Below are 27,653 nucleotides of genomic sequence, written 5' to 3' on the forward strand. Positions count from 1 at the left end.
GCTCCCAACATTTCTCCAGTGTCCAGAGCTCACCCCTCTAGCACCAATTACATACTTAGGATAGAGTAGACCAACTGCTAGGCAGGACAGCATTACAGAATTTAGCATTGCAGGGGTAATAAAACGGCACAGTTGCTTAGAATCAGGAAATAACTTCTTCGGCTTGCATTACTGGTAGCCACTTACAAACGAAAACTGTCCCCAAGTGCTTCAAAAACAGATGTTATGCACCTGCTGGATGCACAACATTCAGACCCCAGACATCTTAAACATTCAGAAGAAGACAGAAATGGATTTTTCTAAAAACAGAGAATGATAAGAACATGGAGAGAAGGGAGTGTTCCTCACAAGGCTCCCATCAATGAGGGAGCACAAACTCTCCCCCTTTCATCTTAGTGTGGGAACTTCAAAGTCTACGACAAGGGAAATGATTGACTCCAAAAATTCAGATGAAGTTTGTGGGTGGGCAGAAGTATTTAGTATTAGAACATTGCACTCAATATTCACCGGGAGGGTCGGGGGAGGGGGGATAATGCTGCATCAGCCCTTGGCATCAGGCAGGCTGAGTGGCCCAAGTGCAAATAGCCTTTTTTCTAAGCTACGACAATTATACCAGGGGGTGAGGGACTTTTGGGAGTCGGTGGGCATATCTGGAATTTTGACAGTGTCGTCAGCACTTTCAGAAAATGGCTGCCATGGGGGAGGGGGAGCTTGCCCATACGCAGAGTGGCTGCCATGGCCAGTCACAAAATAGCCATTATCCCAGATGGCAAACTGGTAAAACTGAAAGAAAAATAAGTTGCCAAAGAACTTAAGTAGAAGGCAAAGATGGGCCCTGAGTTCACAAATATAAAATCACTCTTATAAACGCAGTTTTCTCTTCCGGTACCCATTTCACAGGAGCCAAACGGAGGAGTTTCAAAGGTAAGTAACTTGGCTGAGGAACTGTGGTCTCTATTCCTCAAATACCAAAGCATGTCATTGCCCCCACAAAGCACAACAAAATACCCAGTTCACAGAAGGAAGACTGGTGATGCTCAGGGTATCACACACAGGCAAAACACCCACCCATGCCCCAAATCCAAAGACCCCTGCAAAAACAACCCTCCCACACCCAAGACCCAGGCAAGCCCCACCAGGCAAAACGCACACTGTGCCCGAACAAGCCACCTCTCTCTCTTGCTCATTTACACACACCAAAAGGCGCAGAAGCCCACACTTTGCTTCTCATCCGACCCCTCTAGCGCCCAGGAAGTTCCCTGCCACCCCCTCTAGCCTCCCAGGACACTCCTACCACCCATCTTATCCTTTTGGGGGCAGCAGGGCGTGCTTCAAAACGAAGTGCTGGGCTGCAGCCTCCCACCATTTTTATTTTCAAAGAATGACGCTGGGGTCCAAAGGGACTCAATAAAGATGGCACTGAAGACGGGGACTTTGCAGTGCAACACGCCAACCTCCCAGTTAACAACAACAACAACAGCAGCAGCAAAAGAGTTGCTTTAAAAAAAATCAGAATAAAATTCAAGAGGGGAAGGAGCCTGTCAGGAGACGAGAGATGTCTCTGTGGGCACCTTGGGTGTCCACAGGCTAGAATTATACTCTAAAGCAGAGGTGGAGAACCTGCAGCCCTCCAGGTGTTATTGGATTGCAACTCCCTTCAGCCTGAGCCAATACAGCCAAGGATGATGGGAGTTGGAGTCCAGCTACATCTGGCAGTCCACAGATTTCCTACCCTAGCTCTAGAGTCTAGGACGTTTTTAGGATGTTTTAATAATGTGTACTATGTTTTTAATCAATTTTATGTATATATACTTATTGTTCCCTGCCTCAATCCAAACAGAGAGGTGGGTAATAAATACATCATCATCATCATTATTATTATTTCTAAACCCTGGAGCAACTGCCAGCTATTTGCTGCATCATGCTCCTCTCTATGATTGAGGCTCCTTGGAAAGAGGGTGGAAAAGGTTTTAGGGCAGCCTTTCCATAAGCACACATTTTAGGAGTAAAGACGCATTAAAAGGGAGTTAAGCTCATTTTTTACTTTTACTTGTTGCATCTGAACCCAGACCAAACTGTGATTAGACTTAATTGTGGTTTAGAAAACAAGCCAACTTTAAACTGTGGTTTACAATCCTGGCTTGTTTCCCTAAAGCACAGTTAACATTAACCACAATTCTCAGTTTGGATAAAATGAGTAGCAGAGGTTAGTTTATGTATTATTTACTTACTAAATTTATATTTCACCTTTCTCCAAGGAGCTCAAGACAGTGTACATAGTTACTTCCCTCTCTATTTTATCACCACAACAATTCTGTAAGGCAGGCTAGGCTGAGAGATTGTGACTGGCCCAGGGTTACCCATTAAATAGGGATTTGAACCAGGATCTCCCTGGTCCTATTCTGGCACTCTAACCACTATGCCACACTGGCTCTCTAAAAACAGCCACACTAAAAATGTATACAAAAACTTTTAATCTCCTTTTCAAGGTGGTGCCAGAGGAGAAGAGGACGGCATGAGTTGAAGTTCACTCACCCAGGCTTATTCCCGGAGTGCTAAACTCTAGCTCAGTGTTATGTCCAAATCCAGCCACTCAGTTGAGATTTAACACTCCTGCCCCCATGCAAATACGTGCCTCATTTAAAATTATCTCAGTGTTAACAGATGTGGGGCTTGTAAACATGCACACACACAAAAGACCTAGGCAAGTTAGGTCATTGAACTTCGCTTGTTGTGTTGAAAAGCTCCACCGCCCAGGTGGCTTTCCTGCTGAGCTCTGTTTCTTTGGAGGTGGGTCTTCTGCATAAAAATGACAATTTCCCCACATCCAGTAATTACACAAAACAACATGGGAAGGATTAGGGTTAACACACAGAGGGTTTGGCTTACTGGGTGATTAAATCCATACATGTGCAATTGCAGCTGCTGTGAGAACACAGTTTGCATGAAGCAGTCTCCTTGCCAGCTGGGAGTGCAGCCATGTAGCGAGACCTCAAACTTCCACAATTTATTTTCTACTTGTGGCTGGATCTACATTCGGTTTGCACTTTTCTTGCTGCTGTTTCCCACAGTTCTTGAGACCTGGAACAATTCTTGGGAACTCTTGAGCCAGTAAACTATGTTCATCATGTATTCATTTGTTCATTTTATTTATTTACAAGCGTATGAGTCACTTCCAGCCCAAAAACAGGACCCCCGAGGCTTACAATTGATCAATAACTGCACAACCATATCTGGAGAACAATATGAAGACCACATTGAAAGAGTGGTACACTTTGAGAAGTTTGTCAAGTGACCACAGTACTATTGTCGGTCACACTTCTCAGTTGCTAATAAATAAAACTGAAAACTTGGAGGGTGGTCTAGGAGGGGCCATAACTGGGCACGAGTCCTGAAGCAATCTTGGACCCATTACTAATCTGCCTCCGGCACAGTGTGCTTGGCTGTTATATCCAACACAGAGAATGATTCAGAAGTGAAGGTCATCTTACCAGCCCTAAATTCATTGTCCGCAACATTTTGTTAAGCACAGCCCATTCCCAGCGTACGGATCTAAGCCAGGAATGATGGGAAATGCAGTTCAACACAGCTGGAGGGCTCCAGGTTGGGGGAGGATAGTCTAGCACTTTTCCCAAGTTGCTTGAAGTACTTTAAATACATTGACTCAGCAATCCCTACAACAGCCGTCTAAGGTAGACCAACGGGAATTGAGGAGGAGGGGAGGGTTAAGATTGAAAGTGGCCGCTAACTTTGGAGTTCTGACTGGTTCTGGCTGAAACCCAGAGCGGATTCACTGCCCCACTGATATAGAAGCCACCAGCTTCAACTGGAAGCAGGCTTATACTGAGTCAGACCACTGATCCATCTAGCTCAATATTGTTGAGTTTGACTAACAGCTACTTTTCAGACTTTTAAGACAGCGATAGCTTTTAACTGGAGATTCCCTGGACTGGCCCTGGGACCTTCTGCATGAAAAGCAGGTACACTTCCACTGAGCTTTTCTACCCTCTTTTTGTACTTTAACACTCCCCACCCCACATCAGTCCAAGCCAGCATGGCCAAGCATCAGCCAGAACCAAACAGAACTCCAAAGGAGCTCTCCAAGGTGCTAAAACTCTGTCTGAAACTCAGAGAGGATTCATCACCCAACTGACATCAGAGCCTCCTAACTCTGCAGCAAGGACTTAAATGCAACAAAAACTTAACTTGATGTGTAGGATCGCAGAGCTAGAAGGGGCCTTACAGGTCATCTAGCCAACCCTTTGCCAACGCAGAAAATACACTACTCCAAGCACCATGATAGGGGATATCCAGCCTCTGTGTAACAACCTCTAGTTTTACCACCATTTTTTAAAACTAGCTCTTGTCTTGTGCTTTCAGTAGCAGCCCAGTTTGCAAGAACTAAATATAAGAAGCCTCTTCTAGTATGGAGACAGAAAAAGGGCACCTGTTTTATTTCTGAATGCCAGGCTGCTGCTGCTAAAGGCACAGAATCAGGGCCAACAGGAATAAAAGTAAAGGTGACAATCCCATAAACACTCTTTGATTTTTATTTTCGCATAGAACTCAACAGAAGGAAGTACTGTACTTACAGGGTTTTTAAAAATGAGTACACTTGAACTGTTTGTTATCAGAATAATGTCTTTGCTTTTCTCTCTCGTGCCACAATACTTCTGTCCACAATGAGAACAAACAGTTTTCTTGCAGCCAGAGAAAAGGGGAATTCCTGGGAAATGGGGAGCGTAGAGACCTCAGCCTGAATAACCCCTTAAGCAAGCTGCTTGTCATTCACATGCCTCCTGACGGACTGCCTTTGGTCCAAGCGTCCTGCCCCAGAAGGTCGCTCACAGTGGCTTCCAGGCTCAGTGCACAGTTCATATTTATTGTGCTGTTCCAAGACTGGCCCATTGCCAGGGGCTCCAATTCAAGAGGCAGGGAAACCCAATGGACCGAGCCGCTGAACACGGATGGGATGAACAGCAGCTTTGGATGCTGCTGCCTCGAGTTTCATTCAGAAAACCAAGACATCAGCCTGTCTGTCAGCCACACACTGGCCCCTCCAAGAAGGGCTGCAGCCGGTGAGCGATTCCAACTCTTAAAAAAAGACAGACGAGGAGGAGAACAGAAATAGCTATTCTGAGTAACACGACACCGTGCAAAACCAAATAAACTTAATGAGGCGTGGAAGGAAGAGAGAGGGAGAGAGAAAGAGAGACCCTGAAAAAGACTACCGGCTGGATGAATGAGCCGGCTGTGGGCGGCGCTGAGTCCGCTTACAACTCGCGTGCTTCTGGGCCTGAGCTCATTCCCACCCTGATCTCACAGGATGAGGGATGATCCGGCAGGGGCGGGTTCCGGCCGCTGGCTAGGAAGGCGAGATTAGGCACACTCCTTTATTTAAGCAGAGCCCAAGGAAGAGCTGGAGCTCAGTGTTTGCAATACCGAGTTGGAACTCCTAAGGGGTTTAAATCCTGCCTCAGCTAGTTTTGGGGGAATAATAATAAGAATAATTTGATTTCTCACCCATCTCTCCCTCTGGATCGAGATGGGGAACAACATTAAATACAATATAATACATAAAACTAGTTAAAAGAGCATATTAAAACCAATACGATATTAAAATAACGATCACAACATCTTAACATTATTAGGTTTAAAATCCATCCGCTGATGCTTTCAGCTCACGCCTCATCCACTGAGGGTCCAGAAATTTGCACGGCCACCACGCAAAGATTCTGGCGGCACACTTTGGGCTGCAGTCCTGGGACAACGTCCCACTGAACTCGGTGGGACTTACTTTGGAGTAGACATGAAGAGGATTGCAGCGCCGGTCAAGTAGAATGTCCTGAACTGCAAGAAATCTCTGCCTTTCATTTAAATGAAAACGACAACTTTACAGTCTTCAAGTGATTTCTGTTCAAGGTTCAAAAAGAAGGTGGCATCTCAAATAGAGAATGCAGAAATCCCTCCCAGACTCAGCCACACAGCTATGTACCTCCTCTCCCTCCGCTGCCCAATACAGAATTCCATGCTCTGCATCGGAAGAAAACACCACCTTTTCCAATCAACAGAGTAATACAAAAACCAATCCTGTGTTCAAATACTGACAAACTGGATAAAGAGTCACAAGCTGGACTTGCTCGCTTGCAGAACCTCTCATTTATCAACATTTCCTGAAAGACATACTTGAGGATCTAGCCTTGAGGTTGAAGCCCTGGGCAGAGAGAACATTCACAAAGAATCAAGGCTCAGGCCCGCTAGTCTTTAAAAGGGAATTGGGGACTCTCAGCAATGACTGAATTTCACCACTCTTCCATTTATCCACGTTAGTAACCAGTGGGATTCCAGGCAGATGCTGACTCTCATTAGCATCTATCAAAGTTAGGGACCTACACCAAAAATATGCACACGACCCTCCCCTTGCACATTCTACTTTTGTACAAAAAACCTATGGTGGGAAAAGGACAATCAAAACCTATCACCATTACCTAGAGTCCCGTCATCTCATATGATCTCTGGGCTCTCTCTCCCCTGGCTGGGGCATGCTGGGAGTTGCAGTCCAATACATCTGGAAGGCACCAGGCTGGGGAAGGCTGGGTTAGATGCTTTAGGTGTGTTTCAGTAAACAAGGCTGATTACACTAGGGCAGAAGGAACAGGCCAGCCTGACTCATACCTGAGCCCGGATCAGAGATTCAAAACTCGGCTTGAAGTAATCGATCCGGCTGCTGTAAAATTTGGGCATCTCTTCCAGAAGCTGCTTGTTCTTAGCCTCAAAGTCATCTTTCACTGGCCTCAGTTCTTCCCGTGCCTGGAGGAACAGAAAAGAAGGTGGAAGAAGAAGAAGAGGACAAAACGTTACTCTTCAACCAATGCCTATCCTTTGTTCCAGGCTCAGTACTTCGTGCAGCTTGGCTGGAATGAATCCTCATAACCCCTATCATGTGAAGTGCCCTCGGAGTCATTCAGGAGCGTTTAGAGAGAAGATACATACTACAAGACATTACGGTTTTGCCAAATATTTCACCATTTCAAGATGTAAGTAGTAATTTCAGGGCCTCCCCAAATAGTTTACTGTTGAGTATGTTTTACGCCTTTTCAGTTTTGCACCATTTCCTCCATTGGTTAGAGATTCATAGATGACTGCAGATCCTAGTCAATCAGGGATCACATACCAAATATGACTAAATCACAATGTTATGTAGCCTGTCAAATTCAGATATATGCTGACATCAATGAGGGCAAACAAAGCTGATTTAGAGTGAGGGTACTGTTGCGTCCCCCTGCTCTTCCCAACAAAGTCCTACTAGGAAAAACTCCTTCTTGCTTAGTCATCAGGGACAAAGCAGCTCACTTTTTCATATATTTAGGTTTTTGCATACATAAGATTCATTCTAAGCTTCTTTACTATTGAGCTTGAATGTGCTTTTCTTAATGTTGATATGGTAATTCTTTAACACAATGCCCAATTTATAGAGTTATAAAAAATTTGCATTCTTCAGTTCTGTTGAACTCAATCTCTTAGAGATTTCATGCAAACGCAGAAAAGAGTGTTAACAGCATTAGGTTCAGAGCTGCTCCACCATTTGTAGGGCAAAGCTGTTTGCCATCAATACACCAGAGTTTCTCAAGCAAAGGGTGAAGAAGAAGCATGTGCCCTTAGCGCTTTGGGATTGGCCCAGAGCTCCCCAGATTTCAGCCCACTGAGTGTCTAGGGGTGCAGGATTTACTGCAAGGTACAGCTATATGAAGTGGCTCTTAGTGACTTAGGAAAGTAACACTGTAATCCTAAATACAATTACGGTTAGTTCCCTTAAAACAGAGATAGGGAATGTGTGGCCCTCCCAATGTTGTTGGACTGCAACTTCCATGAACCCTCACTACTGACTACATTGGCTAGGGCTGATGGGAATTGCAGTCCGAGCACATCTGGAGGGCTACGTGCTACCACCCCCACCCTGCCTTAAGAGCATCTTGATGGAAAGATTTGTTGGCTTTAGAATGGCAGCCTTAGACTCATTTTCAAAACTAGGGCTTTAGAGCCCCTTTTCAATATTTATTTATTTATTTATTTATTACATTTATATCCCATCTTTTTTCCTCCAAGGAACCCAAGGCGGCATACGTAATCAATCCTCTTCCTCTCCATTTTATCCTCACAACAGCAACCCTGTGAGGTAGGTTGGGCTGAGAGTCTGTGACTGGCCAAAAGTCACCCAGTGGGTTCCCATGGCCGAGTGGGGACTAGAACCTGGATCTCCCGACTCCCAGTCCAACACCTTAGCCACTATACCATACTGGTTAACACCACTGAATCTGCAGGAAAACATTACCAACTTGACCACCCCCACTAGATTTGCCAGGATCTCAGCATACCTTGCTGGACTGTTTCATACACCAAGGTACTGTGGAAGTTTGGAAGCTATTCTTGTGGTTGTATGCCTATGGCTCTTAGCTAGGTACATGGACTTGCAGGAAATGTATAAACACAGGACTAAATCTTGAGAGCTCTTGTGTTTTAAAAACATGATATAGAGGAAAAAAATCTGGTACTGGAGGATGGGGCCTGTGCGGAGAGGGAAAGCAATGGCAGAGAAATGTGGAATGGAAAAATAATTTTTCCCTTTTCTTTTTTACATTACAAAAGGAAACTGCAACAGGAACCAAGATACACATGGGAGCTGAGCACCGAATGGACACATGTAGTTCTAAAGATGGTGCTACAAAGCTGACTTTCTCTTATGCCAAGTTACAGTGTTCAAGCTTGATTCTCTACATGTAAACTAGTCAGACTAAACTAGAGTGACAGAACACTAATTATCACATCAGAACTAGAACTTAAAGACACTGAAGGAGCAAACACCTCAAGGAAGTATCTAGACCACCACCGGTGGAACGGCGCCAACTCTTCTGGGCATTCCATTTGGACAAGCACTTGCAGCTGTGTGAAAGAAGTCCCATGACAACCACAAAAATGGTTGACGGGTCAAGACTTTTCTCTTCTCCCAGGCATTTAACCACATATGCTGAGTTTTTAATGGACCCCAGATCTATCTTTAGGCCTGGCTGAGAGTTTAAAGTAGTTTTTAAATGTATTTTAAATGTTAAATTTTTACATGTTGTCTATTTTTATGCTTCTATGGTTTAGATTTTGTATATTGATTTTTACTGTTGAATGTTCTAATTTTTGTAAACCACCCAGAGAGCTTCAGTTTTGGGGCAGTATAGAGATGATGATGATGATGATGATTGATGAAGATGTTACCCTGCACCTGGGAAACTCCTAAAACTTCTCGGACCATTAGGCTATGAGTGTTTTTCCTCCCTGGCTCAGTACCTGGTGCAACTTGGTCAGGATGGGCCCGGTCTTCTCCTTCTCTTCATATTTCTCCAACTTGGACTGCAGCCGTTTATACTCCTGCAGAACTTGCTCACGCCGTTTCACTGCATTGTTCAGGCTGGGGAAAACACCACTGAATCTGCAGGGAAACATTTGTAAAAATCCTGTTTATGGTGTTCTCACTACACCCAGCCCAAGCTTAAGTGTGTGAGGAACAGAAGCTGGATGCTTTGTAAACTGGAGGATGATAATAATAATAATAATAATAATAATAATAATAATAATAATAATAATAATAATTTCTTACCCGCCTCTCCCTCTGGATTGAGGCGGGGAACAACATTACTACAAATACCATAAAATACATAAAATTGATTTAAAACATATAAAACTGATACAACATTAAAATAACAGTCAAATATCTTAAAATTCGACTTGGTAGGCCTGCAGGAAGAGATCAGTGTTTACAGCGAGCTTGAATTCGAAAAGACTATTAAGTTGACAAATCTCTCCCAGCAGGCCATTCCACAGTCTGGGAGCGGCAGAAGAGAAGGTCCTCTGGGTAACAGTTGTCAGCCTAGTTCTGACTGTCTGTAGTAAATTCTTCCCAGAGGACCTAAGTGTGCATGGCGGATTGTATGGGAGAAGGCGATCCCACAGGTAACCTGGACCCAAACCATGTAGGGCTTTAAAGGTAATAACCAACAGGTTTTCCCACTGAGTTGCTTACAAAGAGCTCAGGGCAGTGCTGTAGTCTTCCTGCCTCCACTCTGATCCCCATAATGACCTTACGAGGTAAGTTAGGCTGGGAGACAGTGACTGGCCCAAGGTCGCTTGGCAAGCTCTGACACGGGCCAGGAATTTTAACCTTTGGCACCCTAATCTGAATCCACACTCTACTGAATTTAACACTCCAGCACACTGGCTCTCAGGACAAGCCAGTGGGCATTACCACAGTCATGACATGGGAAACCATGTATCCCTTGATCATAATGGTCTAGAAAACTCCCCTGCCCCTTTGACCACTGAGCTCAAGCATCGTTGTGCTTTTACAAAGGCAAATTGGATTCGGAGGAGTATCTCCATCACACCCATTTAACAAGTCTGCTTCGGATGTGACTTTAAATTCTAGTCCCAAATTTGCTCTTTGATTTGCAATTCGGGAATGCTATTCACTGGTGTTAAATGTGGCCTAGGAAATTCAACAATTGCCCTGGAAAGCTCACAGTTTTCTCTTGGGGACCATCCACACCAGCGTTTTACCTCGGAAGTGAACCGTCTGGCTCACTCGCACAGCAAACAATGCGCTCCCCGACCCATTGTCCTGACGCCATTTGACGCTCAGTGTTCCATTTCTCCCTCAAACTAATATTATGATTACTTTCTTCTGTGTGCTACCAAACTCATGCGTGTTCCAGTCCAGCAGTATTATAACTCTTACCAGCGGAAGTGGCTTTAAATCTGTAGACCCTGCTGTGCAACATTATCAACCACCTCCTTCTATGATTCCTATTTATTTATTTATTTATTACTTTTTTATACCGCCCAATAGCCGAAGCTCTCTGGGTGGTTCACAAAAATTAAAACCATAATAAAACAACCAACAGGTTAAAAACACAAATACAAAATACAGTATCAAAAGCACAACCAGGATAAAACCACGCAGCAAAATTGATATAAGATTAAAATACAGAGTTAGAACAGTAAAATTTGAATTTAGTTACAATTAAGTATTAAAATACTGAGAGAATAAAAAGGACTTCAGCTGGCGACGAAAAGAGTACAGTGTAGGCACCAGGCGGACCTCTCTGGGGAGCTCATTCCACAGCCCGGGTGCCACAGCGGAGAAGGCCCTCCTCCTAGTAGCCACTTGCCTCACTTCCTTTGTCAGGGGCTCATGGAGAAGGGCCCCTGTAGATGATCTTAAGGTCCGGACAGGTACATATGGGAGGAGGCCTTCCTTCAAATAACCTGGCCCCAAACCGTTTAGGGCTTTGAATGTCAATACCAGCACTTTGAATCGGGCCCGGATCTGGACTGGCAGCCAATGAAGTTGTATAAGGACTGGCGTAATGTGATCTCGCTGGCCAGTCCCTGCTAGTAAATGGGCTGCCCTGTTTTGTACCAGCTGAAGTTTCCGGACCGTTTTCAAAGGCAGCACCACGTATCATTGCAGTAATCCAAACGAGAGGTTATCAGAGCATGGATAACTGTAGCTAGGCTATCTCCGTCCAGATAAAGGCGCAGTTGGTATATCAGCCTAAGCTGATAAAAGGTGCTCTTGCCTCACATGACAGGATTTAGAGCCATCGTGCCCCCCACCCCCACCCCCAATTTGGGTATAATGGTGTACTTTTATCTGCATAGATAGGGTGACTTTTTTGATATTTGCCAATCCATTTCTTTGCATGGAATAAGACATCCACTAGCCGAATATACTACTGCTCAATCACAGCAACGCTAAAGTTTTGGATTTCTCATTCGTTTTCTATGGGTGATAATCTCTGTACTCCAAGGTAAACACAACAATGTGTTTAAAATGAACCAAGAAATTGCTTTTGCAGATAAATGGCCAGTCTGCACTTACTTCTATGGCTAGCAGTGCTCCTGAAATGTTAATCATAGCCATGACTTCACTTATTGGCTAAACATACTAAAATAAGTGTCTGAACATTTTGAATTTTGCATTCTGCAAGTGCTAGATGCTTGCCCTTTTTTTCATCTGAAAGCTGGGAATCCACCTGATATGGTGGGCTGAGAGCTGGTCCCATTAGCCCATGGATGAAACTGGCCAATGCCATTAATCATGGAGGGGAGTGGATTAATAACACAAATAGCAGAGCTGGATGTAGGGTTGGTGGAAAAGTAAGAATGCTTTGCTGCCACCACCACCATGGAATAGGCTTTAAGTCATGTTTGGTCCATTCATCAAGAGCCTTCCTCAACTTGTACTTGAACTGTCAACCCATCTGCTGCATTGCTCATAGAGGTTCAATTCACACAACACTTTTCTCTACTCAGTGGGAAAACTCCACTCAATGGTGGAGTTTGTAGGGGGTACTCCCCAAACAACATGTTCCAACTCCACCGTTGGGTGGAGTGGAGTAAAAGTCAACGCAGCGTTTGATTGATAGTTCCTCCCCCCTCTCTCCTCCCCCAATCCATCCCAATGGTATCCCATCAGCCATTGCTGCAAAAAATATTAATCCCAGTGGGAACTTTACAACCATTTGAAAACTCCATTCAACTCAACAGGAAATTCCACAGAGCCCTCCAAACAACATAGAACACAATGGTTGTGCAGGAACTCTGCTCTGCACAGCGTGGAGATTCAGGGTGGAGTGTTTTTCAAAAGAACTCTATCGTGGGGTGGAGTTCCCCCCCCCCCCAGACAACACTTTTCTCAATGGTGGTGTAACAACTCCACCATGGAGTTGTTACACCACCATTGAGAAATGTGATGCGTGAACTGAACCTGTGTGCGCGCGTGCGTGCATACTCATGTAAACACACCTCCCTGAAAAATGCAGGTTGCTTACCTGTAACTGTAGTTCTTCGAGTGGTCATCTATGCATTCACACATATGGGCTTTGCGCCTGCGCAGAGACCAGACCGGAACCTTCTATAGCTGAGTGAAACGTTTTTGGCGGGAACCCCTCCCCCACGCTAACGCGCATGTCCATGGGGTTCCCGCCCTTACCTCAGTTTACAGGAGTCCGACGTTGTGCCCCCATAAACATGAGTGTAAATAAAATAAAGTACATTCCACAATAAAACAGTGTCATTTTAGAAGGGATGGTGGGTGGGTTGTGTGAATGCATAGATGACCACTCGAAGAACTACAGTTACAGGTAAGCAACCTGCATTTCTTCTTTGTGGTCTCTATGCATCACACATATGGGCGAGTAGCAAGCTGACATACCTTTGGAGGTGGGTTGGTGCATCATCTGAAGATCTCTGAGAGCACTGTCCTTCCAAATGAGCAGTCCTGCCTCGCACGGGTGTCCAAACTGTAGTGCTTGACAAACGTGGATGGAGTGGACCATGTTGCGGCTCTACAGACTACTATCAGTTGGACACCTCTGGTGAAGGCCACCGATGTTGAGACGGCCCTTGTAGAATGAGCTGTCACAGGTTTTACTAGCTCTAATTTAGAAATAGAGTAGGCCAATTCGATTGTCTCCACTATCCAGCGTGACAACCGCTGGCAAGAGACAGGGAGTCCCTTAGAAGGCTCCCCATAACAAATAAACAATTGCTTTGTTTTTCTAAAAGTCTCTGTCCTGTCTTTGTAAAAAGCAAGAGCCCTTCTTACATCGAGAGTATGCAAGGAAGACTCAAGAGGTGTAGTTGGATTAGGAAAGAAAGCAGGCAAAGTAATATGCTGAGACAGATGAAAAGTTGACACTACCTTAGGTAGGAAGGCTGGGTCTGTGCGAAGCACAACCTTATCCTTATGAAAGATAGTGTATGGGACATCTACCCTAAGAGCTTTAAGCTCACTTGCACGTCTTGCCGATGTAATGGCTACTAAAAAGACAGTCTTTAAAGTTAGAAGCCTAAGGTCTGTCGAAGCCATGGGCTCAAAGGGCTTGCGTGTCAGTGCTTGTAGCACAACTGAGAGGCTCCATGGCGGCACGATACTTTTCACAGATGGTATCGTGTTCTTCAGACCTTTTAAAAATTTCTTGGTTGTTGGATGGGTAAAAGATGTAAAACCATCTATGCCCCGGTGAAAAGATGTAATCGCAGCTAGGTGAACTCTAATGGATGTAAGTTTAAGTCCTTGCTGGAAAAGTGTCAATAAATAATTGAGAATCAGGGATAAGTGGCAAGATTCTGGTGTTTGGTCCTTTTCTGATGCAAAGCTCTGAAATCTTCGCCACTTTGCTACATAAGCTTTCCTTGTGGAAGGCTTTAGTGCTGCCAATATAATGTGGTCCACAGTCAAAACTCTGGTCCCAGAGGAGGAGTGGTTGTTATCTTCCATGCAGTCATCTTGAGGGTCGACAGATCTGCGTGTCGAACCCTGCCGTGGTGTCGAGACAGTAGCTTCGGTATCGACGGGAGCCTGATGTAATCCCCTTTCGATAGTCGAAGAGCGTGTGAGAACCACGTCTGTCGAGGCCACCAAGGTGTGATCAGGATGCAATTGGAGTTGTCCATCTGGATCTTGGCTAACACCCTTGTCAATAGTGGGAAGGGAGGAAACATGTATAGGAGATTTCCTCTCCAAGTCCTGGTGAAGGCGTCTCCTAGAGAGCGCTTTCCTCTTCCTGCCCTGCTGCAATACTTGGCGCAAATTGCGTTGTCTTCGGTGGCGAAGACATCGACAGCAGGGCTGCCCCAGTACCGAAAAAGATCGTCTCGAACCTCGGCATCGAGCTCCCACTCGTGGTCGACATGGAAGGACCTGCTGAGAGAGTCTGCAATGACGTTCTCCTTGCCGGCTACATGGATCGCAGTCAGGTAAATCCTTCTCTTTATGCACCAGTTCCATATCCTGAGTGCAGAACGATTTAGAGGGTGTGATCTTGTTCCACCCTGCCTGTTGATGTATGCTACTACGGTAGTATTGTCTGTCGCTACCAAGACATTTTGACCCTCGATCATCTGTGCAAATGCTTTCACTGCATTTTCTACTGCCAAGAGTTCGAGATGGTTGATGTGATGTTCTCTCTGTGATCGAGGCCAGCGACCTTGAGCGGTAAGGGAGTTGCAATGAGCTCCCCATCCTTCCAGGGATGCATCCGTTGTGATCGTTACCGAGGGCGCCTGCTGTTGGAATGGAACGCCCTCCAGAAGCGTCGACATCGAGAACCACCATTTCAGAGATGCCCTCACTTGCTTCGGTATCGAAAGGTAAGTTCGTCGAGCATTGTGCCTGAGGTCGAAAGTCCTCAAAAACCAGGCCTGCAATATCCTCATTCTGAGTCTTGCAAATCTGATGACTGTCGTAGTAGCTGCCATCAGACCTAACAGTCTCTGAACTGTCCATGCCGAAACCTTTCGGCGGCTCTCGGTATCGATGGCTAACTGCTGTAAGGTGTTCGCCCTGGTTGACGGTAAGTATGCCCTCCCGTCTCGAGAGGAGGATAGGGTTACCCCTATGAAGTCCAATCTCTGCTGTGGAGTCAAAATGGACTTTTCGTGGTTGATCCACAGCCCTAACGAGTCCAACAGGTTGAGGGTAGTTAGTATGTCTGACTGGAGCGCCTCGCTGCTGTCCGCTACGAGGAGCCAATCGTCCAGGTATGGATAAACGTAAATGCCTTTCTGCCTTAGGTGGGCGCATACCACCGCCATGACCTTCGTGAAGACCCTCGGTGCCGTGGCCAACCCGAACGGAAGAACGGTGAACTGGAACTGGGATGCACCGATCAAAAACCGAAGGTAAGCTTGATGCGACTTCCTGATGGAGATATGGAAGTACGCATCCTTCAGATCCACCACTGCGAACCAAATTCCTTTTTGTAGGAGTTGCAAAATTGAAGTAACCGTTGTCATACGGAACTTCCTCGGGGTGATGAACTTGTTCAGTTGTCTTAAGTCCATGATCGGTCGAAGACCCCCATCTTTCTTCGGGACCGTGAAGCAACGGGAGAAAACCCCCCGGTTGAGTTCCTCTGCAGGTACGGGAGAGATGGCTCCCTTCGACAGCAAGGTCTGTACCTCGAGCAGCAGAGGAGGGGATGGAGCCGTTACTTTCACGCCGGAAAAAGGAGGAAGGGCATCGAGCTCGATGGCATAGCCCGAATTGATGATAGTGAGCACCCAGGAGTCTGTTGTTATTGACTCCCATTGATGGTAATGGGGTGCTAGGCGGTTCGCAAAAGGGAGTGGATCTGGGGCCGAAGAGTCAAACACGCTGCTTCTTGCTGAAGTCAGGTTGCCGCTTGTCCTGCTGGTATCTGCCCTGGTAAGGCCTCTTCCTCTGCAGCTGTTGTTGTTGCTGGCGAGGTTGAGGCTGGTATTGGGGCCGATGCTGTTGTTGTTGAATCGGAGGTCTCCATTTTCTCGGTCGGTACTGTGTCTGAGAAGGAACAGTAAACCCCATCTTCTTGGCTGTTGTTCTAGCCTTATAGATGGAGTCCAGCGTCTCATCGGTCTTGGTATTGAACAGACCTTCCCCATCAAACGGCATGTTCTCAATTCTTGCCTTGGTTTCGTTGGTGAGATTGGAAGATCTAAGCCAAGCATGCCTCCTCAACGATATGGCCCCCATCATTGATTTTGAATGGCAGTCCACCTGGTGTCGAGCGGTGGACAACTGTTGTCGAGCTATACCAGTTGCTTCATTTTGAAGAACTCTTGCCACTTCTCTCTTATCCTCTGGGAGGTGATCACACAAGTTACCTATCTTTTCCCAAAGGAAAAGTTGGTAACGTGCCATAGTCGCCTCATACGCTGATGCTCTAATACCCAACGAGGATGAAGAGTAGACTCTTCTACCAGTAATGTCTAATTTTCTGCCCTCTCTGTCAACCGGAGCAGAATGTGCCTTTTGGGACTGGCCCTGTGCTGACTCAACTACTATTGAGTTCGGCTTGGGGTGCTGGACTAAAAATTGTGCACCGTCTTCCTGAATCTTATACAGGGTCTCTAGACGTTTTGATGTTGCCTGAGTCGCCGTTGGTGTCTTCCAAGTTAACTGCGCTGTCTGTTTTAGCGCGTGCGGGAGAGGGATTGCTATCCTCTGGTTTGTGGTAGTCTGGAACACATCATAGATACGATCTACCACCGACTCATTTGCTTCCTGAGTCTCTAACCCCAATGCTCTGGACATTCGCAGCATATGGTCTGCGAACCTAACCATGTCGTCAGAAGGGGAGGAAGGGTCTCTATCATGGACCTCATCTTCTGGTGACGGGAATGATGGAGCGGCCGACACACCCGATTCCGAGTCCGAAGGATAATTTTCTTCGGGTGACGATACGGTGACTAGGTGTAAGTCCTCTGTCGATACCGCAGGAATCGCTACAGTCGATGCCGACGGTTGACGATGAGGCGTCGATACCGTTGCTCTCGCTGGTGATGGAGGCAATGGAAAGTGGCACACTCTAGTTGTAGGCGGAGGAAGAGCATAGTAATCCTCCCGCAGATACTGCTGTTCCTGAAAGTACCTTTGGGGGCGATATCCCTCCCATTGGTACTCATCATGTCTCGCCTGAGGGTCAGAGTAGCGAGAAGCTACCTCCACGGCGTGGTGTTAGCCTTGGAGATGGCTGCAACTGGAGTTCCCGCGGTCGAGGGGGCTGCTGAGAAGACGCTGCCGACACCGAATCCCTCAGTTCGCCCTCTGATAAGCTAGGCGGACGAGTCGGTACCGTGGTGGTTGGAACAGAATGTGGCCTCGATACCGAGGGTGGTCTCGACATTGAAGCGGCAGATACCGAGGGTGGTCTCGATATCGAAGCGGCAGGTGCAGCGGGTGGAGTAGATTGACTCCTGACCGACTCTAGTGAGCGAGGCGACGGTAAGGAGGTTCTCTCCGCGTCCCTCTTTTTCTTCTTTTTCTTCTTCTTCTCGAGCTCGGAAGAAGGTATCGGAGTTCTGGCTTTTTTGGACACCTTTTTAGCCTTTGAACTCGACAAAGACCGACCAGGCGTGAGGGGTATCTCAGCCCTATGAGCTCTGGTCTGCACTTCAGTGCTTTGGTCTGACGATTTGTCTGGTGCGGTCTTAGTAAGTGCCGTTTTATGAGTTACGGACTTATGAGCCGCAGTCCTCTCCATTGCAGGGGCCTCCGTGGCCTTGAGAGCCTTTTCCCAAAGAACCGAGCGGAGTCGGTCTGCTCGATGTTTCCTTGTCTGTTTTGTGAAGGCCATACAATGATGGCAAGTCTCGACAACGTGCCCTTCACCTAAGCACAATATGCAAAGGGAATGTCCGTCCGATGGAGGGAGCTTAGCCCCGCACTTTACGCACTTTCTGAAAGGTGCTTTCAGTGCCATACAGGCCTCACACGACCAAGTCGCTGAGGAAAAGTCTAAACTACAAAAACTATTTATTTATTTATTTTTGGATAGACTAAAGAGAAAAAGAACGCCGAAGCGAGAAACAAGAGAAAAGATAAAGAATTGAAGTAAAGAAGATATCTTAAGACAAAAAACGCTAAGAGGTTGGTTCTATGGTCTATGCACAATGGCGGACGACGAAGAACTGAAGTAAGGGCGGGAACCCCATGGACATGCGCGTTAGCGTGGGGGAGGGGTTCCCGCCAAAAACGTTCCACTCAGCTATAGAAGGTTCCGGTCTGGTCTCTGCGCAGGCGCAAAGCCCATATGTGTGATGCATAGAGACCACGAAGAAGAACTAGGGTGAAGGCCAAGCTCCAACTACTGGGAGACTGAGGCTACCTTAGAAGCTATTGTGCCAACTGCCCAAGTTAATTCCACATTTCAGAATATCACTATAATTTTTTTATAGAAGAGCTTCATTTCTGAAGTAACTGGTCTATTTAGCCAATCTGAAAATTATTTAAGAGGTTCTTTCCATTTCCTTCAAAGCTCTGAATTACAAAGGAACCAACCAATTTAGACCAGCTGAGCAAATGTAGAAAAAAAGGATGAACCTTAGAAAGCATATTGGAAACAAATGACAGGGAATCAGTCTGTGGCAGACTTTGAGAAAAACATTTGGATTGCACACTCTATAGGGGTCACTGTTCAGAATATAGAATTCATCAATCCCCTAAGGCTTATTGGAAAACACCCAGAACCATCAGCTCTCCAGAGTAAGCCAATTTAACTGCTCTACTAACCTTACAAATGTTGAGAACACTGGAGAAACCACATTTTGTCTCCCTCCAGCCACACGTATTGGGCCAAATAGACTTTGAAGAGCTACACGGTAGCCATAGCAGTCATTAAGTCCTGAAGTGCACCTGTTAAAAGAGGACCTCAGCCTGGAGACTGAGGTCACCCAAACTAGGACACCTCCAATGCTCTGTGTCAGCTCAACCAAGGACTCTTGTCAGGCAGTGGGGTGGTCAGCACACAAACATAACCTATTCCAAAGCATACTCACTCAACATGAAATGTATCTCGGTCAGCGAGTCTTTCCTACCCACTCAGCCAAAGGGCTAAAAAAAGACATTACGTTAAATCCAAATCTAGCAGCTACTTTGCCCCTTTCCAGATCAGGACTTCAGTGGGGAAAGGAATGAAGACACCTTACTGCCCATGCTGGGTTCCAGTCGAGATGGGGCCCCTGGGCCTACTGTTGAGTAAAAAAATGTACCTGTTAAAAATGTACCTGAAATAATGTCTGTTTTAGCTGTGTCTGCACACAGTATCCAACTGGAAACACCAGGACTGATGCTGCAGTCATGGTCCCTCTCATCTGTGCACATGCATATGCTTTTCAAATCTGGTCTCCATGATACAAACTAGGTCAGGTCCTTCTTTTATAATCTTATCTTGAACAACAATATTTTTGGTTGCCAAGATCACAAGGCTGGGAGGAGGATTTGACATGAGACGAAGCCTATAAACACCTAAGCCCTCTCCCTTAGGCTTGTTTTCTCCTCCTCCCAACACTGTATCTAACTATGTATCTATCCATCACTAAGCAAAAAAAGAAGTGAGCAATACTATTAGGTTTATAGTACTTTCCCACATAGAAGATTCCTTGAAAGTCTTATTTACCATCACATCTACCTTGTGAGGTAGGCTGAGAGAGATCTGAGTTGCTCAAAGGCCGCTCAGGGCGACTTTATGCATCATACTTTTCCCACACTGCCTGATCCATGATGGTGCCTGCTCCACAGATTACTTAGCCTGAGGCGTCTTTCAGACTGGGTGCAATTTCCAAGAGCAATGTGAGAACTAATCCTACATCGAAATTAAATTTTAGCCCTCCCTAACCTGAAGGCTCAGAAAGGGTAATGACAGATTAAAATATACCTATAAAATATCCAGTTTAAGTTCAAGTTTTGCAAGGTACCTCAATTACTAGGCAAGAAAAGGTTGCTAGCAAACACACACACACAAAATTACACTCCTTCGTTAGCTTTGGCAGTGACTTTTTAGAGGTGTCCAATAACTATAAAATTGCTAGTTTCACACAAAACCAGTTAAAAGTAGTTGCAAGACTTCCACCTGCCCCCCAAGGGCCCCAACATTTATTTCAATAATCAAATTTCTCATGTCTTGAAACAGATTTTTACTTCACAGTATGAGTTAATTCAAACATCCTGCCAACTATAGCTTGAGATAATTATATGGTCGTTTCAGATGTAATGTTCCCATGTAACATGTAATGTAATGTTCCCACCTTCAATGCAGGTGGATTCCTGCATTGAAGGGTGGATTCCTGCATTGAGCAGGGGGTTGGACTCGATGGCCTTGTAGGCCCCTTCCAACTCTGCTATTCTATGATTTTATGATTAATCAGGAATGAACTGCAAGTTTGCACACACTCTCTCCACATGCACCATTTCCCTCCTTGATTTTCTGGGTTGATCAAACCATAGCTTGGTGTTATGCCTAAACTAGAAAACTATGGTTTGTGCTTGCCCTCTAAACAAGAATGATTCAGATGTAATACAAGCAATGGTTTGACCAAACCAGAAAATAAAGGAGGGGAAAATGGAATGTGTGAGCCCACAAAGCTCATTTCCAATCTTAGAAAACCCTAGTTTGGGGGACTACGTAGTAATGTTACATCTAAACCCAACTTATAGTTTAGAACCCAAACTCTGGTTTGAGCTTCCAAATGTACTGGCAAACCATTTCATTTATTTATTTAGGTTTGTTTATTATTTTTATGGCCTTTCTACTAATGTGGAAGGTCAGAGAACTAATTACTTAAAAGGGTGGTTGACCTGCCCTCATTGGAGATCTTCCAAAAAGATGAGAAGGCGCTAGGTGGCCTGCCTTGGAAAGGAGTTCCAGAGCTCTCTCCATCCCACAATCAGGCCTTAAGATGGATTGAAATGGATCTATATTCTTCCCCAGCCTGGCACCCTCCCATCAGCCCCAGTGAGCATGGCCAATGATCAGGGATGATGGGAATGGTAGTCCAAAATATATAGAGGGCATCAGGTTAGGGAAGGCAGATTTATAAAATCCGCCTCATCCAGGAACACCAAGATGATTCAGAGCTGCCTGACTACTTTAATTTCACCATGATTTAGAGCTGCCTTCACTTTCTATCTACTCAGCAATTCTGTTTCTTCAGAGCAGGGGTCTCTGAATACAGAGGGGTGACTGTAACTAGGGCTTGTCAATTCCAATATCATGCCAACTCATTGTTAGCACAATGTTGCAAAGCTACTTCACGGCTTCCAATTCTGTTTTGCCAGCTGATCAAAAACCATGTTTTATGAATGGGGACATCATATGACAATTAAAGCATCCATAACCATAATTTGGCACAATGTCTGAATTGAGCCTATGCTTTTAAAGAAAAAAATAATAATTGTATTGATACAATCAATGGAGAAAACTGCCTAGCAATAAAGGAATGAAAATCATCTGACCTGCTCATTTTTTTAAGCACCTGGATGTGGATAATATCAGTTTCTAAAGTATTCAAACAATGATGGAATGAAGTCGGGCTCTCTTATCTATAAAATTGTTCTACATGAATATGGACCGATAGCACCACAATGTTATGCAAGTACAAAGGGATTTTATAACTTGAAGTGACCTGATACATTGTGTATAGTTTTCAGCCAAGTAAGTTGCAAAATATGATGGAACGCCGCAGAAGAAAAGAAATAGTTCCAATTTCTCAGGGTTAATTATCTATTGTTGTGCTAATATTCAGGGAGAAATTTGCATGCTCAGAATTTGTTCCTTAATGGCGCATCTTAGTCACCTATGCCTCCCTCTCACTGCAAAATTATGCTTGGGTGAAATTTAAAACTGTGCATTTCCATTTCACAGTTATTCTGAGAGTTTTAGCAAACCTTTCTCCTACCATGCATGATCAGTGTTCCAGTTCTGGCTATACCATACTTTTAAATACCACAGTGGGCATGATTAGATGTATGGAAGGTCATTCCTCAACTCAAGTGGCTGGAGTTGATGATCTTCAGTTGTCTCATTGAGCAATATGATTCTGTGGTTAGAAACCAGTAAGGTGAGCCGCTATCATGAAACACAGAATGTGACAGGAGAAATGGCAGACATTTGGTGGCTGAGCAGCCTGAGAAAGATTGAGTGCCATCTAAAGTGCATTCTACACACGTGCACACATGAACACATGCACACACAATGTACACCAAACCTCTGGAACACAAAGCACTGTTAAAATAGGAGCGGGTCTGTTAAAACTGTCCCCTCGATCCATAATCTCCTGAGAAATGTGTGGTTATTCTGTAGTTAGACCTTTAAATCAAAACCATAATTATTGTGGCTCTTAGTGCTTCTCTATAAGGCTGAGATCTAAATATATGGAACAGTTGCAACAGGAGATTCCTCCCTCCCCACTCCAGCCTTTATGGCAGTACACCATGTTGTGCTCTTAGGTATTTCAGAGGCTGCTGCGCCATAAAAACTAATCTATAAAACCTACTCACCTGTAATAGCCCGTACGAAAGACATAACAGCAGGAAAGGTATTGCGGTATTATTTAACACGTAAGAGCTATTGACATTTGCTTCTATACTTAGATTTCCACATTGTGGAGAAGGACTTAAATGTAAAGAACTAAGTACACAAGCCGTGCCGTGCCACAGCTGCTGTAGATTTATACAGTGCTGTAGATTTAGACAGATGAAAGGAGGGTGTCCTGCTGGATATACATATATGCGGATTTCCAAGGCCTTTCCTTTGTGCCTAAATGATAGGCAAGGGGGAAATGTCACAATTAATATAGAGTCCGTCTGAGATGGTAAACCTGTGTCTGGGTGGGAGTACCACTTCAGAATACTCCTCTGTGCAAATATATATTATATATAATTCATGCACATGGGACACTCCCATGTCGGCGAGAGGAGTTCTTGCCTGCCATCTGAAGTGGTACAGCCCTGGCACAGGTTTGCCATAAATATTGAAACAACACTAATCAGAGCAGAAGTTCACAAAGACCGTCCAACATTTTGACCAGCAACCATTTTAGCCATATGGTCATTTTGAGAAGACAATGTAAAGAGGTCAAGTCAAGGTCCCAACTCCCACAGTGAGCTACCCTGCAAGTACACCCCTCTTTTCACTGCAAATGTGTGTGGCGGTGCTAGTGCCAGGGCTACCCGAATCAAGGAACACAAGAAAAGTCTGGCTGCACCAGACTAAAAGTCTATCTAGTCCACCATCTTGTCTACCCCAGTAGCCAGCCATGTGCTTCTGGGAAGCTCGCCAGAAGCACATGAGAGCAATAGCAGCCTCCCACTATTGTTCCCCGGTATGCAGCCTCTGACCCTGAAAAGGTAGTCCCCAATCCTGCTCACAGGTCCCGAGGAAGGCGTTTCTTTGCTTCCGCCATTATCTTGTGTCATTGGGGAAATATGGGTTGGTTCTATGGTTGCATTAAAAGCAAGCAACTCTATAGGTGGCAATCGGAAATCACCAACGAGAAAGATCTTTCCCCAATTCTGCTGCAGTTATGAGATTTGTTTTTCGTGGGAGGTGGCACAGCAAAGCTTGTTATTGTATTCAAATATGGCAAAAGCAAAGAGGGTGTCTCCTTTTCACGCTGGCTATAGAGAACTCCTAGACCTAAAACAGTCCCATTGACATATAGAATCATAGAATCATAGAATCATAGAATAGCAGAGTTGGAAGGGGCCTACAAGGCCATCGAGTCCAACCCCCTGCTCAATGCAGGAATCCACCCTAAAGCATCCCCGACAGATGCTTGTCCAGCTGCCTCTTGAATGCCTCTAGTGTGGGAGAGCCCACAACCTCCCTAGGTAACTGATTCCATTGTCGCACTGCTCTAACAGTCAAGAAGTTTTTCCTGATGTCCAGCTGGAATCTGGCTTCCTTTAACTTGAGCCCGTTATTCCGTGTCCTGCACTCTGGGAGGATTGAGAAGAGATTCTGGCCCTCCTCTGTGTGACAACCTTTTAAGTATCATGTCTCCCCGCAATCTTCTCTTCTCCAGGCTAAACATGCCCAGTTCTTTCAGTCTCTCTTCATAGGGCTTTGTTTCCAGACCCCTGATCATCCGGGTTGCCCTCCTCTGAACACGCTCCAGCTTGTCTGCGTCCTTCTTGAATTGTGGAGCCCAGAACTGGATGCAATACTCTAGATGAGGCCTAACCAGGGCCGAATAGAGAGGAACCAGTACCTCACGTGATTTGGAAGCTATACTTCTATTAATGCAGCCCAAAATAGCATTTTTTTGCCTTTCTTGCAGCCATATCGCACTGTTGGCTCATATTCAGTTTGCGATCTACAACAATTCCAAGATCCTTCTCGTTTGTAGTATTGCTGAGCCAAGTATCCCCCATCTTGTAACTGTGCCTTTGGTTTCTATTTCCTAAATGTAGAACTTGGCATTTATCCATATTAAATTTCATCCTGTTGTTTTCAGCCCAGCACTCCAGCCTATCAAGATCACTTTGAAGTTTGTTTCTGTCTTCCAGGGTATTAGCTATCCCACCCAATTTGGTGTCATCTGCAAATTTGATCAGCATTCCCTGCACCTCCTCGTCCAAATCATTAATAAAAATGTTGAAGAGCACTGGACCCAGGACTGAGCCCTGCGGCACCCCACTCGTTGCCTCTCCCCAGTTTGAGAAGGTTCCATTGATAAGTACTCTTTGAGTCCGATTCTGTAGCCAACTGTGAATCCACCTAATAGTTGTTCCATCTAGCCCACTTTTAGCTAGTTTGTGGACTTTGGGGAGGAAGAAAAGCCCCACAGCAAAGTTAGTGGAATGTCTCTTATAGTGAACGGAGCAGGGATGTGGGGCAAAATTACTGATTTCCTTTGCAATACTATGATTGTGCAGCAGAAACAGCTGCTCTGAACGAAGGAACCTAAGAAGAGCCATACTGGATCAGACCAAGGGTCCATCTAGTCTAGCATTCTGTTCACACAGTGGCCAACCACTGCTCCCAGAAACCCATAAGCAGAACATGAGTGCAACAGCATGCTCTCACCCATGTCCCTCAGCAACTGGTGTACATAGCAGAGTGCCTCTGATGCTAGAGATACCGTACAGCCATCAGGACTAGTAACCGTTGATAACCTCTGGTTATCCTCTACATAGCGACTAATATAACATCTGTAAGTCACCATGGGATTTATTATTATTATTATTATTATTTATTTATATAGCACCATCAATGTACATGGTGCTGTACAGAGTAAAACAGTAAATAGCAAGACTCTGCCGCATAGGCTTACAATCTAATAAAATCATAGTAAAACAATAAGGAGGGGAAGAGAATGCCAACAGGTACAGGGAAGGGTAAGCAGGCACAGGGTAGGGAAAAACTAACAGTAGAAAGTAACAGTAGAAGTCTGCACAACATCAAGTTTTAAAAGCTTTAGGAAAAAGAAAAGTTTTTAGTTGAGCTTTAAAAGCTGTGGTTGAACTTGTAGTTCTCAAATGTTCTGGAAGAGCGTTCCAGGCGTAAGGGGCAGCAGACGAAAATGGACGAAGCCGAGCAAGGGAAGTAGAGGCCCTTGGGCAGGCGAGAAACATGGCATCAGAGGAGCGAAGAGCACGAGCGGGGCAATAGTGTGAGATGAGAGAGGAGAGATAGGAAGGAGCTAGACCGTGAAAAGCTTTGAAGGTTAACAGGAGAAGTTTATATTGGATTCTGAAGTGAATTGGAAGCCAATGAAGAGATTTCAGAAGCGGAGTAACATGGTCGGAGCGGCGTGCTAAGAAGATGATCTTTGCGGCAGAGTGGTGAACAGAAACCAACGGGCTGATGTGAGAAGAAGGAAGGCCAGAGAGAAGAAGGTTGCAGTAGTCCAACCGTGAAATAACCAGTGCATGAACAAGCGTCTTGGCAGAAGAGACAGACAAAAATGATCGAATCCTGGCAATATTATACAGGAAAAATCGACAAGATTTAGCTACTGCCTCAATATGAGGAATAAAGGAGAGCGAGGAGTCGAAGATAAAGCCAAGGCTACGCGCTTCCTTGACCGGAGTAAGCGTAACATCATTGACAGTAAGAGAGAATGAGAGATGAGGAGAAGGTTTAGGAGGAAAAACAAGCAATTCAGTCTTTGCCATGTTAAGCTTCAAGCGACGATGAAGCAGCCAAGCTGAGATATCTGAAAGACATGCCGAGATACGATCGTGAACATCAGGAGAAAGTTCCGGAGATGACAGATATAGTTGTGTATCATCGGCGTACAGATGATATTGGAGACCATGAGATTGAATAAGCTTGCCCAAGGGCAACATGTATAAGGAAAACAACAACGGGCCAAGCACCGAGCCTTGCGGAACCCCTACTGAAAGGGGAAAGGAGGAAGACGAGCTGCCATTAGTCAACACGCTGAAAGAGCGACCCGCTAGATAGGAGGCAAACCAGTTATAGACAGAGCCACAAAATCCAAGGTCGTGAAGGGAATCTAAGAGAAGATCATGATCAACCGTGTCAAAGGCTGCAGTTAGATCAAGGAGAATAAGAACGGAATAATGGCCTTTAGACTTGGCAGTAAGGAGATCATTGGTGATCTTAGTAAGGGCTGTTTCGGTGGAATGCAGAGGACGGAATCCAGATTGAAATGGATCCAAAGCAGAGTTACTAGAAAGAAAGTCAAGACAGCGAGAGTAAACCGCACGCTCCAGGATCTTTGAAACAAACGGCAACAAAGAGACAGGTCGGTAGTTAGACAGAGATAGCCTATCAAGAGTAGGTTTCTTGAGAATGGGAGAGACTGTAGCATGTTTAAAAGCAGAAGGAAATGAACCAGAGGACAGAGAAAGATTAATAATATGTAGCAAGGAAGGGAGGATAGCAGGAATAAGATTAATAAAGACGCGAGAAGGAATCGGATCACGAGAACAAGTGGAAGGCTTCGAAGAGCGCAGTATTGTAGACAGTTCATCCGCAGAGACCGAAGGAAACGCAGAGAAATTTGCAGGAGGAGCTGACAGATGAGGAACAGGAACTGGAAGAGGAGCAGAGCTGGCCAGATCAGAGCGGATAGTTTGGATTTTAGCATTGAAAAAAGAGGCAAAGTTGTTAGCAGACAGAGAGGCGGGGAGAGATGGCGGATTAGGCTTCAGAAGAGAATTGAAGGACGCAAAGAGCCGCTGAGGATGCCTAGCATTTGACTGGATCAGCGTTGAGTAGTACTGCTGTTTGGCCAGTGAGATGGCAGAAGAGAAAGAGGAAAGCACAAATTTGTAATGGACAAAGTCTGCCCGATCCCTGGTCTTACGCCAA

The 27,653-nt window shown here is 45.3% G+C and overlaps 1 protein-coding gene across 6 annotated transcripts in view; it reads right to left on the bottom strand.

Moving 5' to 3' along the window:
- The window catches only part of BIN3 (bridging integrator 3), a 149,036-nt gene that overhangs the window by 9,949 nt on the left and 111,434 nt on the right, over positions 1–27,653 (bottom strand). For all 6 annotated transcript variants that reach the window (XM_063138949.1, XM_063138953.1, XM_063138952.1 and 3 more), the window contains 2 exons: positions 9,337–9,478; positions 6,676–6,810 (listed from right to left, as the gene is read on the bottom strand). In XM_063138949.1, the coding sequence (XP_062995019.1) occupies positions 6,676–6,810; positions 9,337–9,478 (277 nt within the window). The remainder of the gene's footprint in view (positions 1–6,675; positions 6,811–9,336; positions 9,479–27,653) is intronic.

The sequence above is a fragment of the Elgaria multicarinata genome, chromosome 12 (assembly GCF_023053635.1).
Source record: "Elgaria multicarinata webbii isolate HBS135686 ecotype San Diego chromosome 12, rElgMul1.1.pri, whole genome shotgun sequence".
Taxonomy (NCBI): Eukaryota; Metazoa; Chordata; class Lepidosauria; order Squamata; family Anguidae; genus Elgaria; species Elgaria multicarinata.